Here is a 12,542-nt window from a genome sequence, read left to right as displayed (position 1 = left end):
CTTATTCCTTTTTTGGAGGTTCTTGTTCTAGAGGATACCTTGGGCTTTCACCTTTCTGCACACCTTTATCAACTCCGTCATTCGCTGGAGTGCAAGCCCCTATTTATCTGGTGCTATCAGGAATGGCAAGACCACATCACTCACCTCACTTTGCCACTTGTCGATGTATATATGCTGCCATCTCCGCCGTCACCCGCGACAGTTAAATCACTCTGGTCCCCTCACTCCATGCACAATGCACATGCTTGCCACAGTCCCCCATCACCCAGTGCTAACAAATCACAGATTAAGGTAATTTAATTACATATAATTATTATTAATCACTAGCTTTGTATTGATAACAACGTGATGTGATACACCAACAGAAGAAGATAGAGATAGAGGTATGATAGGTATGTTGGAAAACAAGGCTCTCTTCTTTTATTTTTAGGGTTAATACCACGGTACGTCCCAAAATTTTTCAAAAATCTGAGATATATCCCGAACTTTTTTTGGCACGGTACATCCCAAACTCTCTAAACGGACGCCGACATATCCCAGTTATGACGTGGAATCCACCATGGCTGCCAGGTGGATTTCCGGCGGAATCCACCTGGCAGCCACGGTGGATTCTACGTCATAACCGGGATAGAGAGAGAAAGACGTTCTATTAACCCGACCGAATTGAATCGCCCGGGAGAGAGAGGAGGCACAGAACCGAGACATAGACAGAGAGAGAGGGGAAGTGGAGAGAGAGAAGGAGAGTGAGAGGGGGGGGAGAGAGAGAAAGGGCGTCGGATTGGTGCTGTTTGTGGTGAAATCCTTGGCGGTTTCTTCTTCGCTGCGGGAGTTCCGCGATCTAGGGTTCGTTATGGTCGTCAGGGGCTTCCTTTTGGGTCTTGTTTATCAGAGAGGCTTGCTCACCTAGGGTAAAATAAGAAGATTTAGAGGGACAAAGAGAAAGAGAGTGGGGGAGAGAAAAAGAGAAATTTAGATCTAACCAAGTCCACTACGACATAATCAGATGCCCCAGACGAGCAAGCCTCTCTGATAAACAAGATCCAAAAGGAAGCCCTTGACGACCATAACGAACCCTAGATCGCGGAACTCCCGCAGCGAAGAAGAAACCGCCAAGGATTTCACCACAAACAACACCAATCCGACGCCCTTTCTCTCTCCCCCCTCTCACTCTCCTTCTCTCTCTCCACTTCCCCGCTCTCTCTGTCTATGTCTCGGTTCTGTGCCTACTCTCTCTCCCGGGCGATTCAATTCAATCGGGTTAATAGAGCGTCTTTCTCTCTCTCTATCCCGGTTATGACGTGGAATCCACCGTGGCTGCCAGGTGGATTCCGCCCAGGTGGATTCCGCCGGAAATCCACCTGGCAGCCACGGTAGATTCCACGTCATAACCGGGATATGTCGGCGTCCGCTTAGAGAGTTTGGGATGTACCGTGCCAAAAAAAAAGTTTGGGATATATCTCAGATTTTTGAAAAATTTTGGGACGTACCATGCTATTAACCCTAAAAATAAAAGAGACATGTTTTCCACACCAAAAAAAAGAGACATCACAATTATAGAGATTGGATAAAGGGAAGAACTACACTTCATTCATCAATCACATAACATGCACATTTATATTGCATCGATACTACTTTTCAAATTACCTTAAGGATGAAACTTTTCAAAGAAATTGTAATGTCATGGAAGAGGTAACTTATAGAATTGCTAGAACAGTTACTTCTCTTCATGAATAGCTAATGCTTTTAACTGCTGCTGCTGCTTTTGAATAGAAAAGATTGAAAAAAAAAGATATAGGTATAAGGAGAGATAGACATATAGAGATGGAGATACATATAGAGATAGAGATAGAGATAGAGATAGAGATAGAGATAGAGATAGAGATAGAGATAGAGATAGAGATAGAGATAGAGATAGAGATAGAGATAGAGATAGAGATAGAGATAGAGATAGAGATAGAGATAGAGATAGAGATAGAGATAGAGATAGAGATAGAGATAGAGATAGAGAGAGATACCAACAGATGCAGATATGGACATAGAGATGGAGATAGGGATACAGACAGTGGCAGATATGGACATAGAAATGTAGATTGACATACAGACAGAGGCAGATATGGACGTAGAGATGGAGATAGAGATAGGGATAGAGATTTACATAGATATAAAAAGAGATTGATATTGAGATAAAAAGAGATTGAGAATGAGATTGAGATCGAGATAGAGATAAAAAGAGATTGATACAGAGATAAAAAGAGATTGATACAGAGCTAAAAAGAGATTGAGATAGAGATAAAAAGAGATAGATAGAGAGCTAAAAAGAGATTAAGATAGAGATCGAGATAGAGATAAAAGAGATTGAGATTGTCATAGAGATACAGATATAGATAAAAAGAGATCGAGATAGAGATCAAAAGAGATCGAGATAGAGATAAAAAGAGATTGAGATAGAGATAAAAAATATTGAAATTGAGCTAAAAAGAGACTGAGATAGAGATAGAGATAGAGGGGGGTCAGCCGATCTTGAGCTTGCCGCGGTGTCGGCCTGCGAGGGAGGAAAAGCAGTCGGAGATGAAGGCGAAGACGGCAGACAGAAGCCACATGAACCAGGTGACAGCGTGCAGCAGCCACTCCGCTGGCCTGGGCTTGGGCCTGTGGCTGCGGTCGGCGGCAAGCAGCGCCCTATAAACCGCCTCGGCCAAAGCATACGCCGTCACGGCGTCGAACTCCTCCACCAGCAACCCATACTCGTTCAAACAAGCGATATCGTACGCCCCCGTCGACTCCGACACGCCCAGAGCCTTACATATCATCATTCTCGCCTGGATCCGGTCCTCCGCCGCCAGCAGATCGCCGTGAGTCAACGCCACGATCGGGCTCTGGTGCTCCGCCGCCGCCGCGCCGCCGAACACCGCCTTGACGGCCTCGAGCGGCGACGAGTCTCCGCTCTTCTGGGCTCGGAAGACTTCTGCCATGTCGGCTACCACCATGACAGCGTTGACCTTTCGCTTTGTGAATCTCGGCGGCGGTGGCGAGACCCGGAGTTGCGTGTCAACGGCGGCGCCGCCGCAGGGCTGGAGGTGGCGCACGCCGTCGTCTATCCAACGGCTCAGCTCCGCCGTTTGATCTTGATCCAACCCCCCAGAATCGTACACGCAGAACCCGTTCCTCGTTGATCTGAGCACGTTGTGCTCTTCCAAGCAGCTTGTCCCCCTCGTCTTCTCTGAGATTATGCCAAAAAAGATAGATTTTTTAGTTTTTTTTCACCGGTACATCTCTCGTTAGTTGCCTATTTCTATCCAAAACTTCTCTATCTCCTTCTCAATATCCATAATTGATGTTGCGAAGCAGAAGAGATTTTTGAGCTATCGGTTCGAACAATAATACACGGATGTCTCTATTTTTATAATCAATCTCGATCATATTATCTGCGTCTGCTATAACAACCAAGAAGAGAAATTTTAGATATGGAGGATATAGTAATTGGATATTCTCTGAGATTACATCAATATAGAAGATACTTTGGAGTTATCGTCAACAATGGTAACATAGGCACCAAACTATAAGAGATTCTGAGTTGCCGACGCTCATAGGCACCTCTATCTCTATCTCTATCTCTATCTCTATCTCTATCTCTATCTCTTTCTCTATCTTATGTCGATCTCTATCTTTAAATTTATTTCGATGATTTTACCGAACCATATTGATTTTTCCGACACATCTCTATCCCTATCTCTCTCTTTTAAGTTGTCGACAGTAAAGGACACTTCTCTATCCCTTCTTCTCTCTCTTTCTCTCTCTTTGTATCTAAATATCTTTCTCTCTTACTGCATCTCTCTCTCTGTCTCTCTCTCTGTATCTCTCTCTCCGTCTCTCTTTCTGTATCTCTCTCTGTCTCTCTTTCTGTATCTCTCTCTGTCTCTCTTTCTGTCTCTCTTTCTATATCTCTCTCTGTCTCTCTTTCTGTATCTCTCTCTGTCTCTCTTTCTGTCTCTCTTTCTGTATCTCTCTCTGTCTCTCTTTCTGTATCTCTCTCTGTCTCTCTTTCTGTCTCTCTTTCTGTATCTCCCTCTGTCTATCTTTCTGTATCTCTCTCTGTCTCTCTTTCTGTATCTCCCTCTCTAAATCTCTGTCTGTGGCTCTCTGCATCTCTCTCTCTCTATCAATCTATCAATCTCTCTCCATCTATCTCTATCTATCTATCTCTAGAGATCTATCCATCTATCTATCAATCTCTCTCTGCATCTATCTCTATCTATCTATCTCTAGAGATCTATCTGTCTATCTCTATCTATATATCTGACTTTACAGATATATCCATCTACTCTATAGATCTATCTATTCTATATAGATCTATCTATATATCTCTATCTGTATATCTATCTGGGTATCTCTATCTCCATCTCTATCTTTATCTCAATTGGGATCAGGAAAGCGAGTGCAAGATCGGGAAGGGCGGGGGGCTTGCCTGAGGAGGTGCGAACGAAGGGGATGAGCCCGGAGCGACCAAGGACGGAGTACATGAGATTGACGAGAGAGCTCTTCCCGGCAGCGGCGGGGCCAGCGAGAAGGATGGTGATGACGGGAGGGAGATCAAGAGAATCGCGGTGGACTCCACCGGCTGGAACCCACAGATCGCCGACGCGATAAGAGAGAAGCTTGTGGCGGAGGTCGTCGAGGGAGTCGTGGGCCGCCATGGCCAGGCGCTCCATCTCTTTCACTACTCGGAGGCGTGGGCTGAGAGAGGAGACTTCCGCCGCCGTGGTGGGGAAGAGAGAGCCACCGGCTCGCCCGCCGACGTCAAACTCCGGCAGCGAGCGCCACCATCTATAGCAGAAGGCTGGCGGCAGCCCGCCTGGCGAGTCGTCCTCGCTCACCTCGTTGCCTTCTCCGTCCATGCCGACGCTCCCCATCTCGATTCCTGGGGAGAAGAGATGAAGTCTCTCTCTTTTTTCATCGTTCTTTATCTAATTCCTCTTCTTTTTCCTTCCCGAGAGTAGACGCCAAGTCCTCTCTCTGTCTCTTTCTCTCTCTCTGTCTCTCTCTCTCTCTATCTTTCTCTCTCTATCTATCTCTCTTTCTCTCTCTCTCTCTATCTATCTCTCTTTCTCTCTCTCTATCTATCGCTCTTTCTCTCTCTCTATCTATCTCTCTTTCTCTCTCTCTCTATCTATCGCTCTTTCTCTCTCTCTATCTATCTCTCTTTCTCTCTCTCTCTATCTATCTCTCTTTCTCTCTCTCTATCTATCTCTCTTTCTCTCTCTCTATCTATCTCTCTTTCTCTCTCTCTATCTATCTCTCTTTCTCTCTCTCTCTATCTATCTCTCTTTCTCTCTCTCTCTCTCTCTCTCTCTCTCTCTCTCTCTCTCTCTCTCTCTTTCTCTCTCTCTATCTATCTCTCTTTCTCTCTCTCTCTATCTATCTCTCTTTCTCTCTCTCTATCTATCTCTCTTTCTCTCTCTATCTATCTCTCTTTTTCTCTCTCTCTGTCTCTATCTCTATCTATATCTGTCTATCTATCTATCTCTCTTTCTCTCTCTCTGTCTCTCTCTATCTATCTCTCTTTCTCTCTCCCTGTCTCTCTCTCTATCTATCTCTCTCTCTATCTCTCTCTCTATCTCTCTATCTCTCTCTATTGCTATCTATCTATCTCTTTATCTCTATGTTGCTATCTATCTATAATTTATCTGTCTCTCTATATCGCTTTCTATCTATCTATCTATCTATCTAACCATTTATCTGTCTCTCTCTATCGCTACCCATCTATCTATCTCTCTCTATCGTTCTCTATCTATCTATCTCTATCGTTCTCTATCTATCTATCTCTATCGTTCTCTATCTAGCAATCTAACTATCTCTCTCTCTATCGCTATCTATCTATATTTCTCTCTCTAACGTTCGTTTCTATCTACTATCTATCTCTCTCGACCGTTCTCCATCTATCTATCTCTCGATCGTTCTCCATCTATCTATCTATCTATCTATCTCTGTCGCTATCTATCTATCTTCCTCTCTCTATCGCTATCTATCTATCTTCCTCTCTCTATCGCTATCTATCTATCTCTCTAGGCCAGAGTCATCAGGGTGGAGACCGTCTAGGGTAGGTATTTTTTTAATTCTGACGTGGGAATTATTTTTTCGCTGGCGAGGCCTGCAGTACATAAATAGAGACGATGCATGTGACATATGACGTGTGCAGTGGCAATTGGATCGACTATGCTCTTGGGAGGTATCAGAAATTGGGGATCTGGCGTTCCATTTCATAGTTGTTATTAAAATCGAGTGTGAGTCAGCTGTAGGTAAACATTTACAAGAAGACCACGGACCCCAGTTGGCAGGCGCCAGGCGGTTAAACTGGCGAAGGCCAAATTTACAATTTCACAGCGCATTTGGAGAGAAGGCACCACACCTCGTCCTGCTGGATAGCCTTCCGCGGCCCGGCAGCTGCAGTATAAACTCCCTCGTGTTTCTGCAATCCAACCATGGCTCACTGCCAACTTACAGGTTTTCAATACAATATGTGCTCCTCTGGCCCAATTGGACTAGTGTTCACCCGCCCCACACCCAGATATCGGATGATGATATTGGGACGAATGCTGAACTGGATCTCAGAAATGGGCTTCTCTGATATCCAGATACCAGATGACGGTACTGGATATCAGTTACTACAATACTGACATCTCGAACTGTTTTGTCCCAATATCGGCATCCGTCTTCGTCTCAAGGGTTGAATGACAATATCTGAATAGAAATATATCGGTTATTTCAATATTCGATAACTGAATAGAAATATATTCTAAATAATGTATAATGTGAATCTAAGCTATTGGGAGCTTTATACAGAGTATATTTGAGCATTTATTAATTTTCTTAAAGGTTTCCAATTAGCATTTCACTTAATATTTTGTACTTAGTTTATCCTAGTACCAAATGGGCCTAATTGTACAAATCGTGGAGCCCAATATGGGCCCATCATATATATAGTAGTCACCAAGAGTAGAGCACGTGTTTTTTATACTCAAAACTGTTCAGAGGTATTTATACAATCAGTTTAAAAAATTCCATATGGGACAATATGTGCTCATTTTTTAATATCAGACATCCACATAGTGGATTCTACATCCAGTACCGACATCCACCACATCTAGAGGACTATGATATCTGTCCTGACATCCAGTGTTGGATGGATATCTGATATCTGTATGATATCCGATATTTGGTATCTGAAGCAGCCCCGATTCTATCCAGATATCGGATCTCGGTTGTCTGATATTGGATATTGGATGGGCTAGCACAACTCTGGACCTGTCACCTAATGTGGAACACCAGGAGGCTATGGTACATAGCACCAGGTCTCCCTACTTGCGTTGGCATCACCCCTAGTCCGCATTTGTTTCACACAAGGCTGGCATCAACTCTATGTAAGTTGTCACCTAGGACCAAGATGGGTGTCACTGCATGAGTATTGTGCAGCGCTGGAACATGACCGCAGTCAGTAGCAACACCACATGCCACATAATGTTGGACGACCCTGCCATTGTGAGCTCACCCAGAGCCGCTGCTCCTTGAGGACTGGTAGTCAGGAATCCCAACCATGAAAGGCATCACTAAAAGTGTGCCACAATGACACCTATACGCCATGCGGAACATTGCCAAAGATGTCCAAGCACATTGCAAGCCTCTACATGGCAGCCACATTACTGAGGTAGGGTTGGCTGCATGGTTATCATAATGGGAAGCCTATAGATTGGGGGGCTTTGCACGAGTGCTTTACTTTATGTGAAATATGAAACAATGAAGTTTGATTTACTTTTCAAGAAAAAAATACAATTTGGTCCATGGTTTTATAGTGTGATATGGTCGCTTCAGAGTTTTATAGATTTGAGCTGTACAATGTGATATGGTCGCTTTAGAATTGGATATATTTAAGCTATACAATGTGATTAGGTTGACATTAATCATTTCCACATAACACTGAAACCCTTGAATTTGAGTCTTATGTATAACTAGTATATTTGAAGAGGTAATACAATGTTATACTATGATGGGTAGTAAAACCTTTCAGATAGTAAAATTGGTATTTCATCATTTATAGTATATTTTCATCCTGGGAGTGGCCAAGTCTTCCCAAGTTCCTCTATCAGACTAGTTAAGGGTTTCATTTGATGATATTAATGTTTCCAAGGGCACTTCTTAGAAGAATACATGGGATGCAAGACGCAAATTGGGAAGGTATGAGGAACAAGTCAACATGATATTTACTTAGAAAAGAAGTGTTCATGAAAACATATCAAAATTGGTTTATGTATAAAACTTGTTATAAAAATATTAAATTACATTAAAGTTAGTAACTTAGATGGTATCCATTTAAACTTCAAGTTCTGGTGATAAATATGTTCCTATATTTAATGAGCATATCACTCCATCAAAAAATGTATTTGACTACTGTTCAAAAGCTACTCTCGATAGTCATCATTGAGCAAAAATTAAAATTTTCAGGATAATTTTCCCTTAAACGATCGTATCCTAATTTATATAATTTGATCATTGATGGAACATGAACTACCTGATAAATTGTGTGTTCTATTTAATATTAGTTTCTGATGGAAAAATATGTGGTCAACAAGCCAATTACAAATTCTACATCTCTCGTATTGTTCATTAATATAATATATTCATTAAAGTGCACATGTGATGCTTATAATGATGACCATGAATACATGATAATATTTAGACAATTATTATGAGATCATGATACAAAGACCACTAGTCTTCAAGCATATGTTCCAAATATTCATTTTTGAATGACACTAAGAAGGAGATCATAGTATCTGAATAGAATAACATTGTCTAGTCTCACTCATATGATGATTATGTCCATTCTAATAGTCATTAGTATGGAGACACTAAGGATAGACCACAGGTGCCCTTTAGGGAAAGAAATCACTAAATTAATCAGTAAGAATCCTTGAATGGTATTACACCAAACTTTCAATTAAGTTGATTCATGTCATGATTGTGTAAATGTTCCTTAGACTTGAGACATGAAAGACATCTTGTTAATGAATGGTTGTTCTTTGACAATGAACTATGAGTTCTTAATTGTGGAATTCTAAATACTCGTAGTTTGGGTGCATCAAGATGTTCACAAAGATGATTGAGTTGTCAAGTTGAGATTGTCCACCGTGGGTATGAGGAGACAGCTCAAGTAAGATGATGTGAACGCATCAAAACTAATTTTTGATGACCAATTAGACTCTATACATACACTAAGTTTTCCTGCGAGGTTCAAGTAGATGAGAGATGATAATCTCAATTTTAGGGTAAAAATTTGTCGTTGGTGATTGAGATTATTCAATAAAAATATATTTAACCGTACTTAAAAATACTTGGTCAGTGATGTGTACGGATCGTCTCCAAAGGGAACAATGATTAAAGAATTACTTTCTTATACTAGTGAAGATCAACGAGAGGACTGATGAAAACAAGATTCAAGGACGTGAGCTAGTGATATTGATTAAAATACGTAAGAAATAAGTTAATTTAACTTAGATTAAAGAGTAAGTGCATGTGACGGACATAATGATGGATGTTGGTATGAACGATGATAGTGATCGGATGTGGAGTGGTATGGTGGCGAGGATGGAGAAACAAGAAAAGAGAGTAAAATGATAGTGAAAGTAGGATGATAAACCCTAATTATGTTAACTATGGCGTCGAGAAAGAGATGACGTAAGTTGAAGATACTTACCTTAGATCCTTATGTTCCACTAGGATCACACAATTTACGAGTGCCGATAAGCTCTCCCTCTTCTCCAATGCTTCTTCCCACACACCTAGGACACAAAGAACACTCTTGATGGAACTCAAAACTCAATATCTTTCAATCAGCCCAAAAAAGTAGGAAGCAAGGTCAAGATGAATTTTACAATGAGCCAGGCCTCTATTTATAGATCAGAGTTTTATAGGAAGGGAAGACGAAGCAGCTGAAAATTTCAGCTCAATCAGAGTTGTAGATCAACCCTAACCCTTGATTTTCTTCTCTCTCCTCGTCAACGTCCTCGGTTTATGTGCTTGTTAAGAAGTCAAAGCACTTGGTATTCCGTGTTTTTTGTATTTCGTGCAGGCGTCCTTCGTATTCCGTGCCACGTGTACCTCAAAAATGATAAATAAAAAGCATGAAAAATCCCTCTTTCTCGAGGCTGGCGTGGCGCCGTATCAGCGCACCATGTCACCCTCTTTTTTCTTCTCTTTTCTTTGTTTGAAATGAGTGGACGTGAGCGTGCCACGTCACCCTGCACCCAAAAAAAGCCAATAATAAATAAAAAGTCATATTAAATTAAATAAAAGCCCAAAAAATACATATAAATATATATTTTGACTCAGAAAATAATATCTTTCCAATTTTAATGTCAAAAATGACAAAAATCATATTATGTCTCAAAAATTATATTCTTTTTGAATAAATTGTTAGAAAAACCCCAAAAAATACAGAAAATTCAGAAAGTCCTAAAAATAGATTTAATCAGTTTACGATTGATCACGTGCACATATGAGTAATTTAATGCAGATAAACATGTAAATTTGATCATATAAGGTACTAAAAATGCATGTTATCAAGAGACAATGTGTACATGGTAATTAATGATAGATAGCTTCTATGGATGAGGCAATATAAACCTCTTTGTATCTTCAATAGTAAGAGGTGTAAAATTAACATCCCATGGATTTCATACTCGACTTATAAATTTCCAATAAAATTTACTTGCCATTAATTAATCTATGTTATGTTAATATTTAAATAATTTGGAAACCCAATAAAGGTTATTAGATAACTATAGTCATTAACTTGACTAATTCATGAGGCTAGAGGGTCACGCACACATGGTCTTTATGATGTCTGAAGATACACTTAAAGTTTGGTAGTTTTATATAAAACACCCACTTATTCTAAATAGGAGAATTATTTTAATGAAATTTACCCTGGCTGCAATTTTTCGGACTCTTCCCCTTCTTCTCCCTTTTCCCCATTCTCAATGCAATCTAGACAATGTAACGATGTTGATGGGGCATGAAAGAATGATCATCAAGGTGGAGATGTGATGTGCCTGGGATTGTATGGATACGTATAGAGGTTGCACACTTGAGAAGCTCAACATCCCTCACTTAAAGATCCATGAAATCACTAATATGACCTGGCAGTTGGATCAATGATTTTGTTGATGTCATTTTGATTATGTTCACAGTCTTTTACTACAGGAATCCAAATTTAGACCAAGGCCATAGGACCCAATAGTTTTCAAGTCACCAAAAGTTTCCCTTTAATAAAATATTGTGTGTTCATTGATGAATGTGAGTAAGGAGAAAGTACTAGTAGTATGAATAGTATAATGTATTGTACATAACACTAGTATTACAATATGAGTAAAGGTCATATTGTGTGAACATGTTGGATATAATAATACATTAATTTAAAGAACATAAATTATAATTGTGATCTTTTTCTCGATGAAGTACTATTTGAATCAAAATATATTTTAAACCATATAAGATTTTTCAGTTTGGAAAAGAGACATGAAAGCAATGTTAAAAAATCATTCAAAAAATACTTTTCTTAGTAGAACGAAAAAATTATCTAAATTAAGAAAATTTATGATAGGTTTTAGTTTCTTGCGTGAGATAAAAATAATTTCTCCTTACATAAAAATAACACTAGTAAAAGTTCAAACGATAAGAATATAACTGTAAATTGAGAATAAGTTATATTAATATTTAATTATCATTTTCATATTAAGTAGCTTTATATCTGTGCTATTTTTAATTTATCACACCATAATATTATGAGTCACATTGTGTTTCACTAAAGACTCAATTTACCCCTCAGTATAGATCCATAATCCATTAATATTTCTTCTAACTCAAATTGAGAGTAGGGATCGGCAATCGTCATCCGTCACGTCACGCGTCACCGTGATGGTCACGTGACGGATGATGTGATGGTGATGATGAGGAATCAGAGGGCCTGTGACGGTGACGGATCGCCCGTGATGGTGACGTGACGGTGATGGGGTGGTCCGGACGAGTGACTCTTGGGTTCTGGTGGCCTTGAGATGGATGAGCAACACAAAATGATGCGCAGTGGAAAACGTAATTGCGAATCGAACGACATCAATAAAACCATTAAAACGGCGTACCTTTACATGAATCCGATTCGTGATTTCTTCGATCCCAGAGCGAGACGAGTCGAGCTGCTCAAGTGTGCAGCCTCTAGACGTATCCACGCGATCCTCGGCACGTCGGATCTCCTCCTTCTCGTAGACGAGCCCCGTTAGATCTCCGTCGGCGTCGTTACGTCGTCCCGATCACATCAGGGGTGGAGAGGGGGTGTGGGGAGAGTGGAGAAGAAGGGGAAAGGCCCATGAACAATTCTGGCCTGGGTGAATTTCGTTCGGGGCCTTCCCCTATTTATACTAAGTGGGTATTTTTCATAAAAACCCCCAAAACTTAAGTATATCTTCTAACGTCCAAAAGACCATTTGCGTGTG

General features: G+C 40.6%; 1 protein-coding gene and 1 long non-coding RNA gene across 2 annotated transcripts; one reads left to right on the top strand and one right to left on the bottom strand.

The window, feature by feature from the left end:
• Window positions 1-2,447: 2,447 nt before the first annotated feature.
• Window positions 2,448-4,972, bottom strand: LOC144709590 (P-loop containing nucleoside triphosphate hydrolases superfamily protein). Its single transcript, XM_078583168.1, has 2 exons — window positions 4,466-4,972; window positions 2,448-3,220 (listed from the first exon to the last, which is right to left on the bottom strand). The coding sequence occupies exons 1-2, from the start codon at window positions 4,908-4,910 to the stop codon at window positions 2,511-2,513; spliced, it is 1,155 nt and encodes a 384-aa protein (XP_078439294.1). The 5' UTR covers window positions 4,911-4,972; the 3' UTR covers window positions 2,448-2,510.
• LOC144709599 (uncharacterized) lies at window positions 4,796-6,534 on the top strand. Its single transcript, XR_013583070.1, has 3 exons — window positions 4,796-4,936; window positions 6,155-6,226; window positions 6,291-6,534. It is a non-coding gene; the product is annotated as an uncharacterized LOC144709599 (long non-coding RNA).
• Window positions 6,535-12,542: the final 6,008 nt, after the last annotated feature.

This window comes from Wolffia australiana, chromosome 1 (assembly GCF_029677425.1).
Source record: "Wolffia australiana isolate 7733 chromosome 1, ASM2967742v1".
NCBI lineage: Eukaryota > Viridiplantae > Streptophyta > Magnoliopsida > Alismatales > Araceae > Wolffia > Wolffia australiana.
This window is presented reverse-complemented; position numbering and strand designations above follow the sequence as displayed.

Coding starts and splice junctions, on each gene's coding strand:
- LOC144709590 (XM_078583168.1), bottom strand. CDS start 4,910: ATGGGGAGCGTCGGCATGGACGGAGAAGGCAACGAGGTGAGCGAGGAC. Junction 3,221..4,465: donor CTTCGTTCGCACCTCCTCAG/GCAAGCCCCCCG, acceptor GCATAATCTCAG/AGAAGACGAGGGGGACAAGC.